At 47.0% G+C, this 27584-nt stretch overlaps 1 protein-coding gene across 1 annotated transcript; it reads left to right on the top strand.

Annotated features, from left to right (window-relative positions):
• Positions 1 to 2136: 2136 nt before the first annotated feature.
• CD8B (CD8 subunit beta) lies at positions 2137 to 21304 on the top strand. Its single transcript, XM_069583188.1, has 6 exons — positions 2137 to 2585; positions 6045 to 6404; positions 11814 to 11903; positions 15206 to 15295; positions 17239 to 17275; positions 20468 to 21304. The coding sequence occupies exons 1-6, from the start codon at positions 2543 to 2545 to the stop codon at positions 20478 to 20480; spliced, it is 633 nt and encodes a 210-aa protein (XP_069439289.1). The 5' UTR covers positions 2137 to 2542; the 3' UTR covers positions 20481 to 21304.
• The last annotated feature ends 6280 nt before the right edge of the window (positions 21305 to 27584 follow it).

Genomic DNA, 27584 nt, shown 5'->3' with positions numbered 1-27584 from the left:
TACACCAACAATGAGCAATCTAAAAAGGAAATGAAAATAATTCAACTTACAATAGCATCTAAAAAACTACAATACCAAAGAATAAATTTAACCAAAAAAGTGAAGTACTTGTACACTGAAATAAAAAATAAAATGCTAAAGGAAAATAAAGAAAACCTTAATAAATGAAAAAATATTCTGTGTTCATGGAATGGAAAATGTAATATTGTTTAAATGGCAATTCTACCCAAAGCAATCTACAAATTCAAGGCAAATCCCATTAAAATTTCAACATTTTTTTTTTTTGGCAGAAAGGGAAAGGCTGATTCATGTGGAAATATAAGGGGTCCCAAATATTTAAAAAGAACAGTGCTAGGCAACTCACATGTCTCCATTTTAAAACTTACTACACAACTACATGTATTGGGTTTTGTCGTTCAAAGAAAGGCCCGAGAGCCAGAAGGCCAGTGGTGTAGATTTCAGTTCTAGTCCAAAGGCCTGAGAACCAGGAGTGCTAAGGGCAAGAAAACATCAGTGTTCAGCACAGGTGGACAAGCAGAAAGGGGGCAAATCCGACTTCCCTCCACCTTTTTGTTTTACTCAGCCTTTCAACACATTGGATGTTACTCACTCACACTAGGTTGGACCATCTACTTTACTCAGCCCACTAATTCACATGCTACTCTCTTCCAGAAACAATTTCACAGACACTCCCAGAAGTAACATTTAATCAGGTATCTGGGTATCTGTGGTCGGTCAAGTTGACATAAAATTGGCCATTACACTACAGTAATCAAAACGACGTGTTGCTGGCATGATGGTAGACGTATACATCAATGCAACAAAACTGAGAGTCTAGAAATAATCCCATACCTTTGGTCAACTGATTTTCAACAAGCATACTCAGATTATTCAGTGGGGGAAGAACAGTCTTTTCAACAAATAACACCATAACAACTAGATATCCACTTGCAAAAAAAATGAAGTTAGACCCCTACTTCACACTGTATATAAAAGTGAACTCAAAATGGATCAATAACTGAATTATAAGAACTAAAACTATAAAACTCTTAGAAGAAAATTTCAGGGTAAATCTTCATGATCTTGTATTCAGCAATTGATTCCAAATACAAGACCAAAAGAAAAATAGAAATATTGGACTTCATCAAAATTTGAAACTTTTATGCATTAAAATACATTATTAACTAAGTGAAAAGACAACTAGCAGTATGGGAGGTAATAGTTACAAATCATATATCAGAGAAGAGTCTAGTATCCAGAATATATAAAGAGCTCTTAAAATTCAACAACAAAAAGAAAACCTAAATTTTTAAATGGGCAAAAGATTTGAATAGACATATAAATAAGAAATACAAATGGCCAAGAAGCATATGAAAAGATATCTAACATCATTAGTCATTAAGAAAATGCAAATCAAAACCACAATAAGATACTACCTCACAGCCACTAGAATGGATATATTAAAAAAAAAAAAAAAAGAATAGAAAGTAACAGGTGTTTGTGAGGATGTGGGGAAACTGGAACCCTCATACATTGTTGGTGGAAATGTAAAATGGCATAGCTGCTATAAAAATAGCTGTAAAAACTCCTCAAAAAGTTAAATACAGAATTACTACATAACATAGCAATTACAATCCTAGGTATAGTGGTGGCGGTTTAGTCACTAGGTTGTGTTTGACTCTTCCAATCCCATGGGCTATAGCCCACCAAGCTCCTCTGTCCATGGGATTTCCCTAGCAAGAATACTGAAGTGGGTTGTCATATTCTTCTCCATGGTATCTTCCTGACCCAGGGATCAAACCTGGGCCACCAGGGAAGCTTTGTTGACCAGCTGCTGACTTTCCATTTCAGTGTTATTTTAACAGGAATTACACGTGTGAGAAAGGTAGAGAGAGCATGATAATTTTCTCAGCTCTTCCAGACTCTGAAGGTCAAGGTCTGGATGTGCCCCTGGCCCAGCCAGCGCCGCAGCTCACCTTTCTCAGCATCAGACTCTGTGTCACTGTTAGTTAGCTTTCTTTCACCCTCTCAAGTGTGTGCTCTTGAGGGCAGGGCCTGGGTCTTGGTCACTCCGGGACCTGCTGGCCCAGGGGCACCCAGAAGGCTCTCTCGGTTAGGTAACGACTCAAAAAGGAAGGAAGTGACCGGAGTTAGGGTCATGCTCCATAAGCACTCTCGAGGGACCCTCCTGAGCACCCTGACTTCTCTGAGCCTCAGCTGCTTCATCTGGAGTCACATGGAGTCATGACCCTGTTCTGACCTCCCAAGGCAGAAGGCGATCCCACACGCGCGATCGCTTGGAGCGGGAAACGGCATAGCCTCCCTACTAGAGGAAACGCAGCCAAGACCTGTGAAATGCGTGGAGGATGAGGGCGGAGACCTCCCCATCCTCACACCAGACTCCCGCCCTCTCCCCGGCCAGGGCCCTCCCTCCCCGCTCCCCGCTCCCCGCTCCCTCCTCCACCCCACCCCGCCCCCAACTGCCCCGCCCGGACCTTCTCAGCCGAGCGCCGCTGGGACCGGGCGTCCCGGGCACGCCAAGATGCAGGCGCGGCTGTGGCTCCTCCTCGCCGCGCAGCTGGCAGGTAAGGCGGGGATACCCTGGGGGCGCGGGGCTGGATGCGAGGGCTCTGCGCTGGGCGCGCGAAGGGCCTGAGGCGTGAAGTTTAGGCAAAGCTGTCCCCGCAAGATGCCGTGCCCAGGCCCCAGATCTGCGGGGGCACCCGGGAGGCAGCCTTGGTCCCTGGGGATGGAAAACCTCCCAGGGAGCCCATTACCCCCAGAAGTCCCCAGAGCCTCTGCACTGAGGCCACCTCTGCCCCCAAAGCCTGAACCTAGGAAAACAGAGACCGGAAGAGAGGAGGGAGAGTTGAAGGAGATGGAAAAGAAGAAAAGAGATGGGGAGGTCCGGAGAGGAAGGACATATACCAGGGCCCCAGTTCTGGCTTTGGTGCCCATCTCTTGGCCCAGGGTTCCATAGACACATTTTGATTACTTCCGGGGAAGTATCTGTAGGACAGTTCACCAAATACCAGGCTGTTGCCAGTTTTCAGACAGGTGTGGCGGCAGGGTGCCCCCCCAGGGTGACTTGGTTCCTGAATATTCCCCCGGGTTGGGTACTGTGGGCAGTGTAGCTTCCAGAACAAGCAGCGATGGAGTTGGAATGTTGGAACAAGAACAGAGCAGGGAGTCTGTCCCTCTGGCCGGCCCAGTCAGTCTGTCTTGTAGAAGAAATCCCTCCCCACTCCAAACTGCCCACTAACTTGTGGTTGATTTGCTCTCTAATCCAAAAAATCCCAAACTGGTCCTCCTGCCAAGGTGGCACGGCCTGCCAGCCTGGCTCTGACCTAGTGAACTCAATGGCATCTCAACAGAAGCTAGTCTAGGCCATTCAAAGCGACTAGAGTTACTGCGGATCATTTTAGAAAGAGCAGGTCCCTCTGAGTGGGATCACTGGGTGACTCACTGAGACGATGAAATGAATCAAATGAGACCCTGCGTGTGGCAAGGCCTGGCCCTGGGACCAGAGCTCACACGGGACTCGACCACAGCCGTGGGTTCCGTCTCCAGGGGCTGAAAAGCAAGTGGGCGTGAGAGAAACCAGGGTGTGTCTGAGCCAGGAAGTCTTCGAGTCAGGACGCAGGCAAGGACCTACACAAAGACCCCAAAGCCCCTCTGACCTGTCTGTCTCTAGAGGGGGCCCATTGGGGCTTTCTTAGAAGGGCCTGGGAAGTCTATGTATTCTCAACCCCACTATGTGCACATGAGCCCGTGACTGGGATCCTAGAGAGGATCACAGGTTTCCTCATTTCAGAGAGTGACACAAAGCTTAGGTTCTGGGGTCCCAGACCTGGGTTTAAATCTGAATCTACCACATAGAGGCCGTATGACCTTAAGCAGGTCGTTAACCTCCCTGAACCTCTGTTTCCTCGTGTGTAAAATAGGTGTTATTTCCTCCCAAAAATTTTGGTGAGAATAAATGAGATAATGCATAAACCATGTTCAGCACAGTTTGATAAATATTGGCATTATCAGTTCTTTTTAAAAATTTATTTACTTTTGGCTCCACCACACAGCATCTGGGATCTTAGTTCCCCAACTGGGATTCAAGTTGTGTCCCCTGCAGTGGAAGGGTGGAGTCTTAATCCCTGGATGCCAGGGAAGTCCCTATCCGGTTCTTATTGTCTTCCCCAGTAGGTCAATGACCCCCAACAATGGAGAATCTCTACTCTGCTAAAAAGGCAGCATGGTTTTCAGGGAGAGGAGAGAAGGCTCATTAGCCACTTGGGCCCCAGGTATCTTTTCATTCTCAGTGGGAGTAAAAGCTTAGAGTAATCTGCGATGGGAGTCCAGAAGTTTGCTTCTTCAGTGTTAGAGAAGATCAAGGCCAAGGAACCTGAGCCCCAAGTAGGATTATGATTGTGGGCTTGTTGTTGTTCAGTCGCCAAGTCATGTCCCACTCTTTCGACCCCATGGACAGCAGCATACCAGGCCTCAGTCAGTCCCACACCATCTCCCAAGCTTTGCACAAGTTCATGTCCATTGAATCGGTGATGCCATCCAACTGTCTCATCCTCTGTCGTCCTCTTCTCCTTCTGTCCTCAATCTCTCCCAGCATCAGGGTCTTTTCTAATGAATGTGGGTTCAGAAAGGCTTGGGTACACACACACATACACACACACGCATGCACACACAAACATCCTCTGCCCATCCAAGCCTATATCTTCTCAGGGGTTCAATGCTCCCGGATCTAGGTCCTGGTCTGCAGAGTCTTCTCTGCCCCACAGCTAAAATGAAAGCTTTATCAAGTCAGGTTCCGTTCCAGTAGCAACTGCTGAGAGGTGTCACATAGACGATGATTTACCCGAGTACAGTGAGGTTCCGTTTGCAGTGCTTTTTTGGACATTCTGAGTCTTGGAGGTGGCTCAGTGGTAAAGAATCTGCCTGCCAATGCAGGAGACCCCAATTCAATCCCTGGGTTGGGAAGATTCCCTGGAGAAGGAAGTGGCAAGCTGGTACAGTATTCCTGCCTGGAGAATCCCATGGACAGAGGAGCCTGGCAGACTACAGTCTGTGGGGTCACAAAAGAAGTCAGACACTCAGCAACACTAAACAGCAACAACAAGCCTGGGACGTAGGCAAGACAGCAGCAGCAAACCACCCTCCTTTTCCAGGAAGGAGACAGGGTCCACAACTTGCCGGAGATGCCACAACTGGTGTGGGGCACAGGCAGGGTTCAAGGCCAGGTCTGTGAGTTCTGCTCTGGGCCTCCTGATCAAGGCCCTACCGTCAGGGCCCATTTGAGCCTGAAGCGAACTCCCAGCACCTCTTCTGGGGTGTCTGTCCCTCCACTCGGGAATGGGGATGCATTACTCCTCAATCACTGGCTTGGGGAGTAGTGGGCTGGGATTGTGTCTGTGGGGGACAGTGAGCTCCCTTTGCTGGTTGTTGTCACTGTCTGGAGATGGCAACTGGTCCTCTTGTAGGTTGACCAGAGCAGCCAGGTGTTCTGCCAGTAATTCTGAGCTCCTCTCTGAGCTTAACCTGGGTTTCCTTAGGCCACCTGGAACCTTTTGAAAGTCTTCATAGAGTGGCCACAGAACAAGGTGAAAGGCAACCAGCTTTGACTTCAGACTGTATCCTTGACTTTGACTCCTGGGTCACTTATTAGCTGTACGCAGGACTTTGAAGAAGGCATTTCAGGCCTCAGTTTCTCATGTGGGGATAAAAATCCTAAAGTAAGTCTGAAGCTTGATGGAGGTAACTTATGCCAAGAGCCAGACATAGAAGCATGCAGTCAACAAGTGGCACTTTTTCCCCTGTCCCCTATGTCAGGCTGGCTTCATGAACACCTGCCTGAGATGATCACCCTGGTGGGTGGGGTGCTCTAAGTCCGGGAACTACCAGCTATATTTCACACAGCCCCTGGGCCCTGCAAGCGGGCAGGCTCTCTCATTACTTCTCCTCTCATGTTTGACTCTGGGACCCCACAACCCCGGCCAAGAAAAGGTGCTGATGGTCTCTGCTCTTTCTGCTTCTCATAGCTCTGCACGGCAGCTTGGCCCTCGTGCAGACCCCTGCATCGTTGATGGTTCAGACCAACCAGACGGTGATGCTGTCCTGTAAAATCAACACCTCACCTTCTAACACACGCATCTACTGGCTGCGGCTACGCCAGGCCCTGAGCACTAGCAGTCACTATGAGTTCCTGGCCTACTGGGAGTCCACCAAAAAGACTGTGCATAGCAAGGAGGTGGACAAGGAGAAGCTCACTGTGCTTGGAAATTCTCCCCAGAACGTGCTCAAGCTCCAAAGTGTGAAGCCTGCCGACAGTGGTGTCTACTTCTGCATGATCATTGGGATGCCCAACCTGATCTTTGGGACGGGAACTCAGCTGAGTGTGGGTAAGAATCCGGCTCAGTGCTGCAGATGAGCACTGAGTCCTACTGGGTGCTGAGTGCGTGCCACGTCCTGGGACGGCTCCCATTCTCAGCGAGCCCTACTTGGAGGGAGGGGTTGACTTCCAGGAGCAACAGCACTACTGATCTCTTTTTTTTCATGACTGAAAGCTGTATTTGAAACTTTTTATTTTGTATTGGAGTATAGCCAGTTAACAAACAATATTGTGATAGTTTCAGGTGAACAGGGAAGGGACTCAGCTATACATATGCGTGTGTCCATTCTCCCCCGAGCTGCCCTCCCATCCAGGCTCCCGCGTAGCACTGAGCAGAGTTGCCAGTGCTGTACAGTCGGCCTTGTTGGTCATCCACTTTAAATATAGCCGTGGGTGTCCATCCTAAACTCCCCTTAGCTATCCCTCCCTCCCATCCTTTCCCCTGGCAACCATAAGCCTCGTTCTCTAACACTACTGTTACAACAACCCAGAGCCAAGCTGGTGCAAAGGTCGTATGTAGTTATTTCATTTCATGCTATCGACCACACTGGGAGGCAGGTGCTATTTGATTCCCATTGGAGATGCTTTGGAGCATTGCTGCTTCTTCCAGTAACAGGGTGGCATTCTAGGCCCATCTGAGGCTGAGGCTGGATTGGTCCAAGTCCCAACACCTGCTAGAAGTCCCCTCCCAGTGTGCCCACAGGGAAAGAATATTCTTGCTGCCTGGACATACCCAACAAGAGCATTCATGTTGTGCATGGGGGCCTATGGCTTGAACCCACACCCAGAGTTGCAGGGAGCAAGGAGGCTAGACCCCAGACCCAGCTGCAAATTTACCATGTGCCCATGGGCAGGTCACTCCCCTCCCCAGGCCTCAGTTTTCCCATCTGTATCATGGGACTGCTAAGGACCTCCATGATTCCCTCTGGCCCTTAGAAGCTGCAGTTCCTCAGAAGTTAAGTCAGCAAGTGCAGTAGAAATATATTTCAAGCCACAGATGTAATATAAAATTTTCTAGGGAGTTCCCTGATGGTCCAGTGATTAGGACTCATCACTTTCACTGCGTAGGACCCCGATTCAATTCTGGGTCAGGGAACTAGGACCCACAAACCTTGGCAAAAAAAAAAAAAAATTCTACTAAGTAGCCACATTCAAAAAAAGTCAAAAGACACAAGTGAAATTAATTTAATACATTTGTTTAACCCAGTTTATGGACAATATTATTATTTCAGCATGAAATCAGTATGCAATTAATTACTGCTATATTTTACATCTCCTTTTCGTACTAAGCGCTCGATGCGTATTTCACATGTACAGCACATCTCGAGGCAGACTGGCCGCATTAATGTGTTCTGTAGCACATGTGGCCGGTGGCTGCTGTGTTGGACAGTGAGGATTAAACTGTCAAAGGTGTAAAGGAATTCTCAAAGGCCAATGTCTGGCTTCATCCCCCTCCCCAGATTAACTCATAGTCAAGGCCAGCCTGCAGTGGGCCTCCCACTATCTTGCTTCCCTCTCACCTGAGATCTTCTCAGCTGGAGCGTTGAGAGTGACAGGGGGCCCCCAGGAACTGGATCACTCGGCACGGGAGGTGCAGACATAGCAACATAATTAAGACACAAGCCAGAGTGATGCCCTCTTCACATGTCACCAGCCTATGATCTTTTTTATTTTTTAACTTTCTATTTTGTATTGGGTATAGCCAATGAACAATGTTGTGATAGTTTCAGGTGAAGAGCAAAGGGTTTCAGCCATACATGGACATGTATCCATTCTCCCCCAAACTCCCCTCCCATCCAGGCTGCCACATAACATTGAGCAGAGTTGTCTGTGCTGCACAGTAGGTCCTTTTTGGTTATCCATTTTAAATACAGCAGCGTGTATGTGTCCATCCCAAACTCCCAAACTGTCCCTTCCTGCCCTGGGTCTTAAATCAGGAGGTGGGGAGGATGGGGAGAACTCTCGCACCAGAAGCTGAGGCATCCCTGGAGGGATGGGTGCTAACTGATTCTTGTATTGAATATTAGGCTCTTCTGAGTTTGGGGGTTGAGTTTGGTTTATTGTTTTTGTCTCTATAAGCCTCACACTTTCCACTCAGAGATTTCAGGGGCTAAGAAAGGTAGATGGTGAAATAAGAAAAACTGGCTTTCAGAAGTTCCCCTCACCTCCTCCACTACCTGCCCACTCCTGGCTTTGATCTTCCCAACCCCCTGACTCTGCCTGGCTCCCCAGGAATGGCAATCTCTCCCCAAACACGTGCTCCCGTGCTCCCAACCGTATCATCTCCCCGGGGGTGGGGACTCCAGAGCAAGAGCTCACCCTCTGGCTGGAAGTTCAGGACAGTTTAAAGAGGACTCTTGGATGCTAGTGGTAAAGAACCTGCCTGCCAATGCTGGAGACATAAGGGATGTGGATTTGATCCCTGGGTCGGGAAGATCCCTTGGAGGAGGGCAGAGCATTCCATTCCAGTATTCTTGCCTGGAGAATCCCCATGGACAGAGGAACCTGGCAGGCTACAGTCCTTACGGTCGCATAGAGTTGGACACGACTAAATCAACTTACCATGCACTTGGATGGCAGAGAAAGTATTGGGGGGGAAGATAGGCTTTTTTCAGGCACATCAAGACACCATGGGCTCAAAAGTCCTGCCCTTTCCAAAGAGGAGAGAAGTGGGGAGATTTGAACTGGGTGCTTCATTCGTGTCCGACTCTTTGCAACCCTGTGGACTGTAGTCCGTCAGGCTCTTCTCCATGAGGATTCTTCAGGCAAGAATACTGGAGTGGGTTGCCATGCCTTTCTCTTGGGGATCTTCCTGACCCAGGGACCGAACCCACGTATCTTACGTCTCCTGTATTGGCAGGTGAGTTCTTTACCACTAGCGCCACCTGGGAAGGTGAGGGTGGGTGATCAAGAAGAATAAAGGACTCCTGACTCTGGGCAAGAAGACATTAAAATCCAAAGGTGGGACTTCCCTGGTGGTCCAGTGGTTAGGACTCCATGCTCCCAAGGCAGGGGATGTGGGTTTGATCCCCGGTCAGGGAACTGAGAGCCCACACGCCACGTGGTGTGGCCAAAAATTTTAAAACAAAAATTAGAACAAGTTCCCCCACAAACCTCCCAACAGCCCCAGGCCACTGGGGTCTGTAGGTCTGCCCCCTGCAGGTTCACCACTGCCCCAATGGGGGCCTGTAGGAAGGAGGGAGATGAACACTTCCGGAGCAGTGAGGACTAAAAGGGCTAAGGGAAGGCCAGGCTGAGACACCCCAGCTGAGGGCCGGGCTCCTCCCAGGCTTTCAGGACATGAGACTAAGGCCGTTCTCCCCAAACCGTTTCCTTCAACACCCTGATGACCTGACGTGCCTAACCTTTAAAATGTATTTATTTATGTGTTTGGCTGCATCAGGTCTTAGTTGCCTTACGTGGGATCTTCGCTGCATCACGCAGGCTCTTTTGATGCGGTGCTCAGGCTCCCTAGTTGTGGGGCAGGCTCCAGAGAGCCCAGGCTCAGTATTTGTAGCACGTGGGCTTAGCTGCTCATGGCATGTGGGATCTTAGTTTCCTGACCAGGGATCAAACCCACGATTCCTGCCTTGCAGGGCAGATTCTTTACCACTGGACCACCAGGGAAGTCCCCGTGCTTAACTTTTTGTCAGAATACATTTAGCCGTTAGGCAATGTGTGGCACAAGAATCTAATATAGGCATTCTTTGGCTCAGATGCTGGCCCTGCTGATTATTGGCTCTTGAACTTGAGCAAGTTCAAATAAGCAACTTGAACTTATTTCAACCCTCTGAGCCAAGACTTCTGGGGATAAAATGGAGAAACTAGTGCCCATCCCCAAAGTTATTGGTTCAGTAAGCTTAAGCTGATGTGCTTGGCACAACCACTAGCATGAGGTAGGAGCTTGGTAAGGGTTAATTCTGGTTAGCTGGGTCTTCTTGAAACCCCCCAGATCATGCAGAGCAGGGGGCATAATTTCTCTACTGCCCATGTCTCAGGGTGGTGGGGGTCCAAAGGCTCAACATTTTATATGGAAGATGCCAGACCCAAAGGATCAAACACTGGCTGCCCCTCCCAGTGCCCTTGACTCTAGAGTCCAAGTTCACGTGTCACACAATTCCCTCTCCTACCATTTTGCAGAAAATCAGTGAAATGTCCTTCCCCAGCTGTCAGAGGCAGGGGGTTGGATTCTCCAGCCTCGGGTGTCTCCCTTTGCCCTGTGGGCTTGTCTGCCTGCCCTGTCCCACCACTTCAGTCATATGACAGTGGATTAGCATGAAAGAGAGGCGTTACCCACCAGGAGTCAGGAGAGGAGCTTGTGGACCCCCGCCGGGCCCTTTCCTTTGTGGGGCCTCGTAGGGGTCAGTCCCTTACATCACTAGTGTTCACCTTTGAAATTAAAGGTTGAGACTAGTCTAAAAGTCCCTCTGATAACATATATTTGCTTGGCTTTTTTTTTTTTACTTGGTTGAGCGCCAAAGCATGTGGGATCTCAGTTCTCTGACCAGGGATCGAACCTGTGCCCCCTGCCATGGAAACACAGATTCTTAACCACTGAGGTTGAGAAAGAAAATCTCAACTTGCACAACCTCCCAACCTGCTTGGTATTGTCCACCATCTCCTTTCTTCCAGCTTCTTCCGCACAAGGAGGAGGGCTCGGGGGTTGGTCGTGCCAAGGGCTAAGGGACTCCAGATGTAGCTCAAGATCTTCAGCGAGGTGAAGCCATCCATACTACTCACTTTGCTGGGCTCACTGTTCCCTTTCATTCTCACAACCACCTTAGAAAGGAGATGGGGGTCACCTCACAGAGAAGCGATAGGACTTGCCCCTAGTCATTACTGTTGTTCAGTTGCTAAGTCGTGTCTAACTCTTTGCAACCCCATGGCTATAGCACACCAGGCTCCTCTGTCCTCCTCTGTCTCCTGGAGTTTGCTCAATTCATGTCCATTGAGATGGTGATGCTCTCTAATCACATTCTCACTGCCTCCTTCTCCTTTGACCCAGCATCAGGGTCTTTTCCAGTGAGTCAGCTCTTCAAATCAGGTGGCCAAAGTGTTGGAGCTTCAGCTTCAGCATCAGTCCTTCCAATGAATATTCAGCGTTGGTTTCCTTTAGTATTGACTGGTTGATCTCCTTGCAGTCCACACAGTGGTTGATCAGGGGTCTTTTCATATCTGGATGGCTCCAGAGCCCCTCTCTCCAGGACACCAAGTTGACCTCCATCTCTGAGCCCTCAGATCCATCTGAGAATTACTAGATCAAAAATCCCATTGATCTGTGACCTTCAAGCCCGTGACAACCTAGGAAACACTGAGAAGGATTTTAATACCTTAGTATCAGACATGCAGTTGTAAGTTTTGTCTCTGAGTCCACCTGATGTTTACCTGGCTAAGATGTGTGTCTTGCTTGTTTTTGCAGTTGATGTACTTCCTACCTCTCCCCAGCCAACTCAGAAGACCAGCCCTAAAAAGAAAGTGTGCCGATCCCCAAACCCAGTAACTCGGAAACGTGAGTTCTCCCATTCCTCCGGATTCTCAGAAACACAGCCAACACTCTTCCTCCCCCTCTCCCTCCCTTCCTTCAATAAACTCTTCCCAAGTGTGGACTCTAGCCTGTTTCTCTAGCCCTGAGCTGGAGTCTAAAGGAGAGCTGAGAGTGATAGCAGTGCTGTTTTCCAATCGCTCATATTCTAGTGGGGGACACACTCGTAAATCGTCACAGGACAAAACTTAATGAAGGACTCAGTGTTTAGTTGCTAAGTCGTGTCTGACTGTTTGCAACCCCATGAACTATAGCCCGACAGGCTCCTCTGTCCATGGACTTTCCCAGGCAAGAATACTGGAGTGGGTTGCTGTTTCCTTCTCCAGGCGATCTTCCCCAACCAGGGATCGAACTTGCATTGGCAGGCGGATTTTTTCACCACTAAGCTACCTGCGCCCCTGATGAAGGATCTATCTGCCCAACACTTGCACACGAATGTTCCCAGCAGCATTATTCTTTGTTTCTGTTGTTGTTAGGTTGTTGTTTGTTCTTTGGCTGTGCTGGGTTTTCACTGCTGCACAGGCTTTTCTCTAGTTGTGGTGCACAGGCAAGGAGCAGCTTTCCCTGGAGTCACATTTTGGGAAAGTGATCACTCTTCACCGAGGACCTTTAGCTGTGTCTAGGTCTCTCGTTCAGGTCATAGCTCAGGAGGCCTCCGCTGGCCCCTCTCTGCCCAGAGGAAAGGGGTCTTTCTACCTTCCACATCCCTGCAGCTTATGCCCACCTCCATTACTTAAAACTTTATCCTGACATAATCTGCATGTCATAAAATTCACCCATTTAAGTGCACAACTCAGTGATTTTTAATAAATTTACTGAGTAATGCAACCATAACCACAAACTAGTTTTAGAACGTTTCCATCAAACTCTCAGATCCCTTGTGCCTATTTATAATTAATCTCTGTCCCCTTCCCAGCCCCTGGCAACTGCTAATCTACATTCTGTCGCTATAGATTCATCTCTCCTGAACATTTCATACAAATGGAGTCATATGGTATATGGTCTTTCGTGCCTGGTTTTTCACTTCGCATCACATTTCTGAGGTTCATCCAGGTTAGGAAACCCGTGGAGATGAGAGGGAGGCAGACAGAAGCTTCACGTCTCAGAAGGGAAAGGGACCTCCCAGGGCCTCTCACCAAACTTTCCTCTCCGCATGGCACCATCCAGCCTTGGTGATGGTGGTTCCCTCCCCAAGAGCAGCCCATGCCATTTCCTTCCTCCCTTCCCCACTCCGCCCCGCCCCACCACCTCTCCTGCCCTAAAGCCGTAGCCATGAGACTAGCAGGACTGTAGAACTCAGGGGACTTGAGTCCGTATCCAGGCCCTGCTTTTTACTATCCAGATCGCCCTGGGCAGGTAATTGAACTTCTTTGAATCTTGTTTTTTCTGAACTGTAAAATGAGAGATAAACATGATAGTAATCCCTTCCTTCCTCACAAGATGGAAGTTTGCAGTTAGTACTGTACTTGACACGTAACAGATCTTCGGTAAACGTTCTACCCCTTCTCTGACATCCAAAACTCTTTCTTTTTCAACCTTGGGCGTCAGTCTGCAGCCTTGCCATTTTCACCCATGGGTCCTGATCCTTCCTGCTTTGCTATTCACAAGGACCAGTCATAGGGAAAGAAAGTATCAGAGAAAGATTTGGGGTATCAGTTTATATTTGATATAAACTCTGCTGTTTACATAATTTACAAAATGGGCAGAAGGACAAATAGGCAACCCATAGAAGAAAAATCATGCATGGTCAGTACATGAAAACAGGCTGAAGGAAATTGAAATGAAATATTATTTTTCACCCACTGCTCTGCAAAAATTAAAATCTCTGATAATGTCAGGGATAGGCAGGGTACATGACGGGTGATTAGGAATGGAAATCAGTGAAGCCTTTTTGGAAGGCATTTTACCGTATCTGTTATTATTGAAAATGGATGTAGTCTATGGTTAGTTGTTCTTGTTTTCAGTATCTGCCTTGGGCAGGCTCCTGCATCGGGAGAAACATACCTGGATGTTCTCTGCAGCCTTATTTGTAAAATGCAAAAAACAAACAAAATGTACATTAATGGCTAAATAATCCATGGTACAGCCATACTTCAGATGGCATGCTGTTAGAAAAAAGAATATGCTGGCATGTTTAAGAAAAAAGCCTGGTTGCAGAACAATTTGTACCGTATAAGCCTTTGTACTTTTAAAACTATATGTGCTACAATGAACACTGGGGTACATGTGTCTTTTGCAATTATGCTTTTCTCAGGGTATATGTCCAGCAGCGGGACTGCTGAGTCATAGTGGTTTCATTTTTAGTTTTTTAAGGAATCTCCATACTGCTCTCCATAGTGGTTGTATCAGTTTACGTTCCCACCAACAGCGCGAGCGGGTTCCCTTTTCTCCACACCCTCCCCAGCATTTATTGTAGACTTTTTGGTGATGCCCATCCTGACCAGTGTGGGATAATGGGAAATTGCTGTATAGCACAAGGAGCTCAACCTGGTGATCTGTCATAACCTAGACGAGCGGGAGGGAGGTTCCAGAGGGAGGGGACCTATGTATACCTACGACTGACTCATGTTGATGTATGGCAGAAGCCTACACAACACTGTAAAGCAACTATCTCCAATTAAAACTAAATTTAAAAAAAAACTGTATGTGATGTGTCTATATACATTACATATATGTATATGCAAATTAATAATGGTAGTTACTTCTGTGAAGGAGCTACAGTGAATATATATTCAGCTATTTCTTCTAAAATTAAAAATGTTTTTAAATAAATAATAAAAATCCCATTAACAGGCATGCACATTGTCTATCTCATTTTGAACAAAAGTAGCTACTGAGTTTATTAACTGTTTAAATTTGGATGTGGGATCTGAAGATTGGGCTTCCCTGGTGGCTCAGACAGTAAAGCATTTGCCTGCAATGTGGGAGACCCAGGTTCGATCCCTGGGTCAGGAAGATCCCCTGGAGAAGGAAATGGCAACCTACTCCAGTATTCTTGCCTGGAAAATTCCATGAATGGAGGAGCCTGGTGGGCTACAGTCCATGAGGTTGAAAAGAGTCTGACACAACTGAGTGACTTCACTTTCAGTTTCGTGAAGTTTTATATATGAAATGATTTCAATATGTTTAAAGAGCCTAGAAAAGACTAGAAGGAAGCGTGCAAAAAAGTGGTATTCTCTGAGTGGTGGGTGGGGCTTCCTGTGGATTTTTCCTTCTTTGTGTTTATCTGCACGTCTCAAATGTTCATTCAACATGCATGTATTTTCCAGGTCTGTCCTGTGCCCCGCTCATCACCGGCCTCCTGGTGGCCGGTGTCCTGATTCTTCTGGTGTCCTTGGCTGTGGCCATCCACCTGCGCTGTAAGTTGTGTCCTCTTGGGCCACCATGAACACGTGTTTGCTCAGTCGCTCAGTCGTGTTCTACTCTTGCAACCCCAAAAACAGTAGCCTGCCAGGCTCCTCTGTCTATGGGATTTCCCAGGCAAGAATACGGGAGTAGGTTGCTGTTTCCTTCTCCAGGCAGATTCTTTATCACTGAGCCACCTAGCAAGCCTGGGTCTTCATGGTGACTCCTTTTGCTGCTGGATGTGTCCCCGAGGGTCCTTTCTTCTCTAGGGGAACAGGGCAGGTGGCAGCTGGTGGGAAGTTTGCTCCTCCAACCCCAAACCCATGATAATTCTGAGAAGTGATTCTTGGCATGAGGCCAAGCTGCAGGAGTCAGAGACCACCCCATCTCTGGAGTCAGACAAACCTGAATTTGAATTCAACTCTTGATCTAGCGACTTGGGCAGATGCCCTGGCCCCACTGAGGCTCAGCAGCCCTACCCAGGGTAACCATATTACCTACCTCCCCGGCTTGTTTTTGTAAAGTCCTGCCCCAGGGCATGGTATTGTGTAAGCAGGAACACCCGGGAGCAGTTGGGGGAAATAGTGCATGGAAATTACACTGGGGGTTGCATTTCGCTCCCCAGAACTAGAAATCCTCCCCTGAGGCTGTTGGGAAACTCAGAGATGGTTTGCTGTTCTCGGCCACTTCAAGGGTAGGATCACCTCCTTCTTTGGGCTCCCAGGGGAGCTGGTGGCTCAGTTGGTAAAGAATCTGCCTGCAATGCAGCAGACCTGGGTTTGATCCCTGGGTTGGGACGATCCCCTGGAGAAGGGAATGGCAACCCACTCCAGTATTCTTGTCTGGAGAATTCCATGGACAAAGGACCTGGTGGGCTGCAGTCCATGGGGTCACAAAGAGTCAGACTTGACTGAGAAACTAGCACTTTCACTTTCAGGGTACTTTCAGGGAAGGCCAGCACCCCAGAGCCCCAGACTCTCCTCACCGGTGCCACTCTGGGCTTGAGCGAGCCACTCACCCTCTCTGGGCTTCTATAAAATGAGAGGGGTTGGGCCACTGGAACATGGACTAGGTCAGTGGCTCTTTCATAAGTCACAGACCCCTTTGAACATATGATCACAATTATGCACCCCTCCACAGGGAAATGCATGGTGTGCACACTTTTGCATATAATTGCCACCCCAAAAAGGATCCATTTATTTCATTCTAAGAACCATTAGAGCTCAGGGGTCTGCTAACATTTTGCTCAATGAACTCATCAGTGAGAAAAATCTTTTAATTATTAATACTAACTGCAACTAACTGTATTTTTAATATATTATGTATGTATATATTTAATGTATACTTATAATATTTATTTAATAAATTATTAACATTTATATTACCTAGGTTTATTTAATATGTTGCATTAGCCAAAATGTTGGTTCAGATTTCTCTGTACCATCTTATAGAAATCCCAAATAAACTTTTTGGCCAACTGAATACTGTGTATATTATTAAATGTTCTTCAGAAATAAAAAGGATGAGATAAACATGAAAATACACATGCTTATATTTCCTTCTTACATTCCAAGGGGAAATCTTGCACACCCCCAGAGTCCACAGGCTGTGAGACCACCTGTCTGTACAGCCTCTCCTTCGTGACCTGCCATGAAGGGCAAAATGGTGCATTCAAGGGCATACAAACAATTACTCACTAGCTACAGGATTTTAAGCAAGTTGCTCAGTTACACACTTGCTCTCTAGAGCAATTTCCCCATATGCAAAATGAGATAATAAAATTCAATTCATAGCATTAAAGGAGTTAAAACCCATGAAATGTTTGGAGCAGAGCCTGGAACCAAAAGAAGTGGTTCCAGGTGTTCCCTGTCCCTGTCATCACTCTGCTTGCTCTCTGGGGCTTGGTATCTGCAGTTCACAACCCATATCAACCAGCACTTTTGTTTTCTCCTTCCAGGCCTGCAGATGAGAGCCCGGCTTCGTCTCTTAAAACAGTAAGTGGTTAAGGTCTTAAAGAAGTGTCCAGCCTGCAGCCCTGGGTGTGACCCTGGCTTTCTCACCCCAGGTGGCTGCTCACAGGCATCTGAGGAGCCCCAGCCAGACACCATCTTCAAAAACTCACACGCTGTATAGGTAGATGCGGTGATGGAGTTCAGGCAAAGAGAGAAACTAAGCAAACAGAATACTGGCTAGTTGTTTAACTTTATGTCAAGTGTGGTAAGATTTAGCTCTTAGCTTTTCTGAGGATAACAGTGAACTCTTTTCTTTTTTTTTCCTAATTGCAATATGGTTGATTTACATTGTTGCATTAGTTTCAGGTGTACAGCAAAGTGATACAGTTATATATATTTTATTTTTCAGATTCTTTTCCACTATAGGTTATTGACTAAGCAATCAACTCCTGCTTGGTTAGAACCAGTAGGATATCCCAAACTTTTGCCACCTGTTATTTCATTAAACTTGGTCCTGTATGACATAAGAGGTTTATTTTTACAGATCAAGACCTGCTCAAAGCATTTTGGGCTGTAGAGAGCAGAATGTAACTTGAAGACAAGTCAGTTGACCCCCATAGGCACTGGAATTCCTTCCTGGCTAGTGTTGTGTGTTGCACTTGACCCCACCTGGGTCCCAGAAGTCAGCAAATCCACCGGCTGAGTCACACAGACACAGGGGCAACAAGCTTGCTCTTTAGGCCCACTGAACTGTGTAAGCTCCAGCAGAAACCAAGGCTGCTTGCTGCTTCCATACTGAAGGGCTTCTGGACCACTATTTGGACATGGGCAGTGCCCTTGGACTGATTTTTCTGCCTCAAAACAGAGATAGTTTCACATTTACCTATCTCATTAATTACATTCCCCTCTATGTAGAGGTGTTTGAAAAAAAAAGAAAGTTCCTGCCCCTAGATTGAGGATCAAGAGCTCTGGCTCCATTCAAGCAGATCTTGGTTTGAATTCCGTCTGCTCCTCACCATCCTTGTGACTGTCAAGGCAAGTCACTTCGCCTCTCTGAGCCTCTGATCCCTCATCTATAAAATGGGACAGCAGTAACAACCACATGGCTATTGTAAGGACTTACTGGGGAAACACCTTCCAAGTGCTCAGCTCCTGTACTCTTGGAGTCCAAGCACCAGCTCATGCTACTTACAAAAGACAATTTTACGAGGCCAACAACCAAGACACAAAATGTCTTCTTGTTGATTATAAATGATATACAATATTATAATAGTTTCAGGTGTGCAACATATATAATAGTTTTTAAATGTTTATTTTTATTTATTTACTTATTTTTGGCTATGCTGGGTCTTCATTGCTACACAGGCTTTTTTCCAGGTTAGGTGAGCAGGGGCTACTCTCTAGCTGTGGTTCAAGGTCTTCTCATTGCGGTGGCTTCTCTTGTGGAGCACAGGCTCTAGGGTTCTCGGCCTTCAGTAGTTGCAGCTCCTGGGCTCCAGAGTACAGGCTCAGTAGTTGTGGCGCACTGGGCTTAGTTGCCCTGAGGCAAGAGGGATCTTCCTGGATCAGGGATTGAACCTGTGTCTCCTGCATTGGGAGGCAAATTCTTAACCACTGAGCCACCAGGGAAGACCACAATGTACTCTTAAATATTCTGAAATTATAAATTTTCAAATGTACTCACTATACTATATGTTCTACATTATCATATACATTGTATTTGTGTATATTTATACATGTTGTATTATGCAGTTGCTTAAACATGCCTGCTACATTTCGTATTTTTTTAATGATTTTTTTTTTTTTTTTTGGCTGTACTGGGTCTTTATTGCTGCGAGCAGACTTTCTGTAGTTGTGGTGTGCAGGCTTCTCATTGTGGTGGCTTCTCTAGCTTCAGAGCACAAGCTCTGGGCACGTGGGCTTCAGCAGTTGGGGCTCCTGGGCTCTAGAGTGTGAGCTCAGTAGTTGTGGTGCACAGGCTCAGTTGCCTCACAGCTGGAATCTCCCAGGACCAGGGATTGAACCCATGTCCCCTGTATTAGCAGGAAGATTCTTAACCACTGGACTACCAGGGAAGTCCTTCAATGATCATTTTGATGGTCTGCAATTCTTACTTCATGTGCTAGATTTAGACACTCCCCCACATTTAGAAGACAGTAACTTGAGAGTTTTTGTCTCACTCTAGACCTCTGGTGTGTTTCCTTCGTATCTTCCTTGTGGTGACCTTTTATGGAAAATGTCTCCCCGTCAGGGTACTGCCTGTGACTCTGCCTCCCTCCCACCACTTTGTTTTAATCTGTTCCCTTGGTGATTTGATGCCAGTTTAGGGGGAGTCTTTTGCCAGACCTCATGCTGTGGCAAACCCAGGGGTGCTGAGGATCAGGTCAGGTGAGCAAGGGGCTGGGGGTGGCCCTAGGTGGGACCCAAGCCCCTTCACCCTCTTCATTCCAAACAGCTCTCCTCTCATCCATTGCCCATAGTTACACTTACCTGTAAGATGTCATTGAACAAAAGGGTCTGAGGCTAAAAGAAGTTTGGAAACCACCTCTGGGTTAACTCTCACAATCCAGGTGTGGATGAAATAGTCCCTGGGCCTCAAAGAGCAGCTGTTACAAATTCAGGTTGCAGTTTGGGGCAGACATTCCCCACCTGCTAACTGGCTTTAGAAAATCATCCAGCAGGTCAGCAGGTCATCTTCCTCTGGTCCCTTAATGCACATGGGTGAATTGCTTATCTTAGAAGGCACCGCAAGAGGTAACACTATTCAAAGCTAGAGTTCTTAGAGCTGCATTTTTTTTTTAAGCATTTAAATTTTGTGTGTGTCTTAAACAATAGTCTTTATGTTTACACAAAGCAGTACAAAGTGAGGCAGTTCCTCAAAAGGTGACTTGGAGCTAGAAAATCCATCCTGAGAGTGAAAGTGTTAGCGTTAGTTGGTAAGTTATGTCCAACTCTTTGCTACCCTATGGACTGTAGCCTGCCAGGCTCCTCTGTCCATGGGATTTCCTAGGCAAGAATACTGGAATGGGTTGCCATTTCCTTCTCCAGGCATTTTTAATTTTTCTTTAATGACGAAGATGGGCCTTAAAAACATTCTAACACAAAACTCTTGGCCCTAGGCTACTTACTGGGACTGGAGCCCTGCATCCTGAGGAGCGATTTATCTCTGTTATAGGAAATTCAATAGCAATTGCCTGAAAATAAGTGGTTTCACAAGTTTCCCTTTGTTTTAAGGTTTTACAAGTGACCAGAGAATATGTTTTCTGGTGTCCCGCTACAAAAACATTGTTCAGTGATGAGCGAGATCCAGAAAAATGAGAGAGAATGGACACATTCAGCCATGGAACTGTCACTGAAACCGCAGAAGCTGCCTGTTTTTAACTACAGCAAGTTCTTTCTATGGGCCTCCTGCATGGAATCTACTTGTTCATGATCACTGGCAATCTTAGAAAGAAGGCTTCAGAACCCCACGGCACTTCCTGCTACTTGCAAGGCACTCTGGAGGACTGAATACAGAATGGTGCCCAGTGCACCACTTCTGGCTCCTGTAACTCAGCCCGGGTTGGGCTGGGAACTTTGTGTTGACTGTCCAGCCACCACATTTCTTTGCCCAGGTAGGGCAATGACACTGAGACCCGAATCTCTCATGGGATGGTGATAGGATGCGTCCCCTTGGTCTTCCCGGGCTAACCCTTTCCACAGGGTGGCCCTTGAGGGCAGACCCAGATTGGAAATGAGGCTTCCAAGGGGCTGATCTGGCTCTCAGGGTCACTTCAGTTTCTGAGGACCTCCTTTGGGCAGGAACTTGTAGTCTGGGAGACGAGGCCCCTTGATCTCCCACTAGGAAGTTCCGCTTTCACTTCTGCCCTCCCATGGTTTATATATTTCTTTTCTTGCTCGCTGTTCCTTTTATGATAATATCTTGGTTGAACAATAAAGTCTTGAGTAAAAAAATGCAGATGGTTCCTGTGATGTAAATGCACAAAAGCTCATCTATGCGGCAAAGATGTTTGTGCTCAGTTAAAAAGAAATTAACGAAGTTAAAATGACTATGGCTTCATTCTGCATCAAGCTCCTCGTGTGTACGTGCTAAGTTGCTGCAGTTGTGTCCTACTCTGCAACTCTGTGGACTGTAGCCTGCCAGGCTCCTCTGTCCATGGGATTCCCTAGGCAAGAATACTGGAGTGAGTTGCCATTTCCTCCTCCAGGGCATCTTCCCAAGCCAGAATTGAACCCACATCTCTTATGTCTCTTGCATTGGCAGGAGAGTTCTTTACCATTAGAGCACCCTCATTTGCCCCCAAACATGCTGTAGTCCTCTTAGTAGCTGTAGAGAAAGCCTGGAGGGGATGGAAGCACCCAGGGCACCTAGAGCCAAGAAGCAGGTGCCTCCAGGGCCAAACCCTGCTCCAGCCCAACCCCCAAACTGCTTTCACTAGCGCCTGTTCATTTCTGCTGAGCATGAAACCCTGGGGACGCCTGGCCGTGAGGCAGGAGAACTTGCACCAAAGAAGAGGTGAGAGGGACTTCCCTGGTGGTTCAGTGGTTGGGACTACACCTTCCAATGCGGGAAGGAGACAGGTTCAGTCTACCAGTTTGGGGAGCTGGGATCCTGCATGACTCCTGGCCAAACAACCAAAGCATAGAACAGAAGCAGCATTGTAACAAACCAAATAAAGACTTTAAAAATGACCCATATCAAAAAATAGAAAGAGAGGGGGGGAAGGTGAGAGACCTCGAGGTCTCTGCCGCATGTCCATTAATATTTTACTGTCTCTCAGCTTCGGTAGTCAGAGAAGAAAGCTACAAGAAGATGCTGAGCTGGAATGGAGGAGTCATAAGAGCCCTGGATCTTATCTTGGTTTCCCAGCCTGCACTTGAGCAACTTAAGAGCTATCGGGTCAAAGAAGAATTTAGCCTTTGGCCATGTTAATAGAAGCACCCGACCCAGGTCAAAGGAGGAGAGAGTCCCACTGCATTTCCTGGCCTGCCCTGGACTGGGAGGTGTAATTTAAGAAAGGCAATGACAAACCAGGCTCCATGCAGAGGCCTCTGGCAGCCACAGAATGTGACTGTGACTCAAGCTGGTGTGAAACATCTTCTGGCATCTGAAAGGCTCCCTGTGGAGTCGGAGGGCCGGGCAGGTCTAGTTGTGGTGGATGGGAGTCAGAAACGCTTAGATGAAGGAAGTGCCGAAGAGAAGCAAACATTTTCTGCCCACCAACTGTGAGGTCAACAGAACAGGTTGTCTTCTGAGGCTGACGGGTCAGCGGAAAGGGCCGAGTTAAGCTAGACCAGAGTCCTCCAGGGTTCACTTTGCTCCAAGATGCCCTATTTAGAAGTGTAGTGTTAGTCACTCAGTTGTTTCTGACTCTTTGCAACCCCCCACACTGTAGCCCACCAGGCGCCTCTGTCCATGGAATTTCCCAGGCAAGAATAACGGAGTAGGTTGCCATCTCCTCCTCCAGGGGATCTTCCCGACTCAGGAATTGAACCTGGGTCTCCCGCATTACAGGTGGACTCTTTGCCATCTGAGCCACCAGGGCAGCCTGGACCGGAGTCCTCCAGGTTTCACTTAGCTCCGAGATGCCCTATTTAATAAGAGACTAAGGCCCAGATGAGCACTCTGCCCTCCCTGAAGGTCACACCCCGTCCGCAGAGGAAGTTAAGAGCAGGCCTCAACAGCCTCATCCCTTTACGAGCTCTGCTATTTAACTCTATCTCCCAGCCGCTGTCTTTGTGGTAGTGTTTAGTTGTTTGCACGTTCTCATGAAGTGAGGTTTGGGGGTCTGGGTGGGGGAGGGGGACCCTCTGTTTTCGGTGCCGCCTGGGCTCCATCTGCTTTGGGAGCCAGGTGTACTGACTTGGCTGCCAGTGAGGGGGGCTGCGGTGAGGAGGTTTGCACTCAGCATCTGACTCTTGTTTTGAAGAAGTAACAGAGCATTTATTGCTTTCTGTAGGGTTGCTACAGCAAAATATCCAAAAATGTTTCTTGATTTAGCTATCTTTTGACTAGCAGTTTCACTCGTCAGTGTGTATCTTAACGAGACACATCCCAAAGTGATGTGCCATAGAAATAGGCATCAGGTTGTTCCTTAGAGTGTTGCCTGTGAGCCAAAAATTGGAATCAATCCAAATGTCCCTTAAAAAGAGCCAGTTAGATCGAATGCTATCCAAGGGACTCCGTGTAGCTGTAAAGAAAAGAACTGATGCCTATTCGCTGCCATCAAATGATGGCCACTACATCTGTATCTATTTTAACATCTGTATGGATTATTCTCTTTTTATTATTTATTTATTTTGGCCTCACTGTGAGGCGTGTGGGATCTTAATTCCCTGTTCAGGACTCGAACCTGAGTCCCGTGCAGTGGATGCACAGAGCCTTGACCACTGGAATGCCTAAAAAGTCCCAGATTATTCTCATTTTAAATGTAATACGTGGTCATTGTTAAAATTCAACAGATTTTAACAAACAGGCAAATGTATGTAAGTTAGAAGGCAGGATATGGGTACCCTTGGTGCAAGGATGATCATGAGAAGGGAGCAGAGGTTTGGGGTGCACAAGTTTTGTTTTTCCATATGGGAGCTCGCCCCAGGGGGGATTCAGCTTGTGAAAAGTCATACAGCTGTATAGTCATGCGATGTCAACTTTCATGTTGTGGCTTAGTCACTAGGTCGTGTCTGACTCTTTTGCGATCCCAAGGACTATAGCCCACCAGGCTCCTCTGTCCATGGAATTTTCCAGGCAAGGATACTGGAGTGGGTTGCCACTTCCTTCCCCAGGCAATATTCCTGACTCAGGGATTGAACCCACGTCTCCTGCATTGGCAAGCGGATTCTTTGCCATGTGGGAAGCCCTCAACTTTCACATATAGCTATGGAAATAGATGTACATTATACTTCTATTTAAAAAAGAGAGAGAGATTTTAAAAATCTAAGTATAGAACATTGCAGAAATGTGTAAAACTGGTATTTTAAAGTTTCTTATTCTTCCAAAATGTACATTTTAAAAAAAATTTATTAAAAATTCCGTGTACTTTTTATTTATTTATTAAAAAATTCTGTCTTATCTTTTTTAAAAATTTATTTCTTTTTACTTAGTTAGTTGTGCTAGGTATTAGTTGCAGCATGTGGAAACTTTTAGTTGCAGGATGTGAACTCATAGTTGGGACATGTAGGATCTAGTTCTCTGACCAGGGATGGAAACCAGACCCCCTGCACTGGGCCACTGGACCACAGGGAAGTCCCTCTGCATGTACTTTCTAAACCAAAACTTGGAATCTTATAAAATATAATGTATAATACAAAACATAGAACACAGAATCGTTTTGCTTGATTTTTTTTCTCTAATAATATATTGAGACCCTGAACATGTTTGTTCCTATATGCATAAGAAAAGGTCTGGAAAGATCGACTCCAAACTGGTAATGGCAATTGCACTGGGGAATTTCCATTTCTGTATCGTACATTTCTATGGTCTGTGAATTTTTTCCCCCCACAACAATCACCTATTACTTTTATAATTGGGGAGAAAGAAAAAGCTTGGAAGAAAGAAACAGCTTCTATTAAAAGAGGCTCTGGTGATTGTAATATTAAAAAACTGGAATCAGTTTAAATAACCATCAATGAGGGATTTGTTATTAAATCATGATTTTTAAAAATCTGTACAATGGAAATCAGTGATACACACTGAGGTGGCTGGACAACAGGGTCTTAACTCTACCAGCTTTATAACCTTGAGCAGGCTATTTGACTTCTGTGAACCTGTTCTTTCCTTTGAAATGGAGGCTCCAGTGGTATCTCCTTCTTGATCTTGCCGTTGGCCTTGAATGATCACAGATAGGAGGGTCTGGGGCAATGCTGGTTTCCTCCCCTCCCTTCCTCTCAGTGGGAAGCAAGGGTGTGCCCCCTCCCCCAGTGGAGGCCAAGTTCAAAGGAGAAAGGAGGCTCTCACATCCCCTTCCCTTACACCCTGACTCAGCCCCACCCCCACCCCCACCTTCTCTACCTGTAGGAAGTGAGCAACTTGTTTTCAGAACGTGATCCCCGGACCCCCACTGTGGGCTGCAGAGCTGATCTGAATCTACTACCCCAGTCAAAGGGAAAGAGAGAAAGAGCCCTGTGTTTAGGGGCCTTTCCAGGTGTGGAGGATGAAAGAGATTTCCTCTGTTGCTTCTTGGGAAACCTCCTCAGATGTGTCACCAACACTCCTTGGTGGCTGTGAGTCACTGGTTCCTGGAGTCCTCCCGCGGCAAAGCTCCGTGCATCAGCCCCAACAGAAGGAAACCATAGGCCCTAACACTGATGAGTTTGGGATTCCCAGAAATACGTGTGACACGTGATTCTTATCAAACCGAAAGCAGAAGTGCTGAAAAGGGCACTTCTGTCCCTCCGAGGTCTCATTGGCTCTCCGGAGGCCTGTTTTTTTCCATTAATTGACTGCCTTTTACATGCAGGTCCTCATCTTAGGACTTCCCTGGTGGCTCATTTGGTAAAGAATCCACCTGCAATGCAGGAGACGCAGGTTCAGTTCCTGGGTTGGGAAGATCCCCTAGAGGAGGATGTGACAATTCACTCCAGTAGTCTTGCCTGGAGAATCCCATAGACAGAGGAGCCTGGCAGGCTACAGTCCAGGGAGTCACAAAGAGTTGTACACTACTTAGCAACTCACCACTCCATCTTAGAGTTTATCTCAATTCATACATGATTATTTTTTATTGATTTTCATTGGAGTATAGTTGCTTTACGGTGTCATGTTAGTTTCTGCTGCACAGCAAAGTGAATCAGCTATACATACACATGTATCCCCTCCTTTTTGGATTTCCTTCCCATTTAGGTCACTACAGAGCACTGAGCAGAGTTCCTTGTGCTATACAGTAGATTCCGCTTAGTTATCTATTTTGTACATAGTATCAATAATGCGGTGGTGGTGGTTTAGATGCTCAGTCTTGTCCAACTCATTTGCGACCCCATGGACTATAAACCACCAGACTCCTCTGTCCATAGGATTTTCCAGGCAAGAATACTGGAGTGGGTTGCCATTTCCTTCTCCAGGGGATCTTCCCAACCCAGGGATCGAACCTGCATCTCCTGCTTGGCAGGTGTATTCTTTACTACTGAGCCCATCAATAGTATATACATGTCAGTTCCAATCTCCCAATTTATCTCACCCCTTTCCCCATGGTAGCCTTACATTTGTTCTCTGCATCTTTGTCTCTATCTCTGCTTTGCAAATAGGTCCATCTGTAACATTTTTCTAGATTCCATACATATGCATTAATAAATGATACTTGTTTTACTCTTTCTGACTTACTTCACTGTATATGACAGTCTCAAGGTTCATATATTATTGATTACAGACCATCTTCCTTCCTGCCCCTCATTTATGTGAAGAAATCACCCAGTTCTCTCTGTGCAGTTCATGATGCTCTTCCTTAGGCTGCTTGCTGCGGCTTCAAATATATTAACTTCAGCACCTTTGCGTGCTGGTCTGCCCTGTGCTGGGATGAAGGGTGGCCAGGGTGTCACCAACCAGCCCTCCAGATTCATGTCTGCTACAAAAGAGGTTCTGGGCTGGAGCCAATCCTTCATTTCCTGGAGTGAGAGGACAGAGGACTGTGGGAGCCTTCTGGCCCTGTACTGCCACCTGCCCAGATGCTCAGCATTCCCAAGGTCTGGGACCAGAGTCTAAGTGAATAAAAAAACAAACAAGAAGGCTCACCTCGGAGATCCTCAGGCACCCACAGGCAGAGTGCTCTGATGTCAGTGGGCCAGAAGCACTGCCCTCTCTCTCTACACACATCCCCCCTCAAACCCCAGCCAGCACCTCTTCTCCTGGATCCCGCACCCAACGTCTCTGGGCATCCCAGGGTGGCAAGGACTCACCTTCTCCACTTTCTCAATGTTTGCTGGCAAGTACAATCGACAAACCCTCTGGAGAACACAAATTCAGCATATTAGATGCTAATTGAGCACCTAACATACTCTTGGCACCAACCCTGGGCTTACATCATCTTTGGGGGCCAGGACAGAAAGAAGGCTAGCACTTGGGTGACATCAGAGTGAGTACCTTTGAGGCATCACTCCCCTCACCTTTGAGCTGGCCCTAGGCAGACAGTAAACAAGTCACCAGTAAACACCTAGCTGATGGGAACACAAGGCTATGGCATGACTCACATCCTCACAAAAAGCTTTGTTCTAGGACTTCTCTGGTGGTCCAGTGGCTAAGGCTCCACACTCCCAATGCAGAGGGCTTGGGTTTTATTCCTGGTCAGGAAACTAAATCCCACATGCTGCAACTAAAGATTCTGTGTGCCCAAACAGATGGAGAAATATACCATGTTCATGCATC

Source organism: Ovis canadensis, chromosome 3 (assembly GCF_042477335.2).
Source record: "Ovis canadensis isolate MfBH-ARS-UI-01 breed Bighorn chromosome 3, ARS-UI_OviCan_v2, whole genome shotgun sequence".
NCBI classification, from domain to species: Eukaryota; Metazoa; Chordata; class Mammalia; order Artiodactyla; family Bovidae; genus Ovis; species Ovis canadensis.
The sequence above is the reverse complement of the archived record's forward strand: the minus strand, read 5'-3'. Positions and strand labels throughout refer to the sequence as shown.

What these genes read in the sequence shown, in the direction of transcription:
- CD8B (XM_069583188.1), top strand. Translation starts at nt 2,543, where the DNA reads ATGCAGGCGCGGCTGTGGCTCCTCCTCGCCGCGCAGCTGGCAG. An exon ending in CCTCGCCGCGCAGCTGGCAG is followed by an intron (nt 2,586 to 6,044) that starts GTAAGGCGGGGA and finishes TGCTTCTCATAG; the next exon opens with CTCTGCACGGCAGCTTGGCC. An exon ending in TGTGGCCATCCACCTGCGCT is followed by an intron (nt 15,296 to 17,238) that starts GTAAGTTGTGTC and finishes TTCTCCTTCCAG; the next exon opens with GCCTGCAGATGAGAGCCCGG.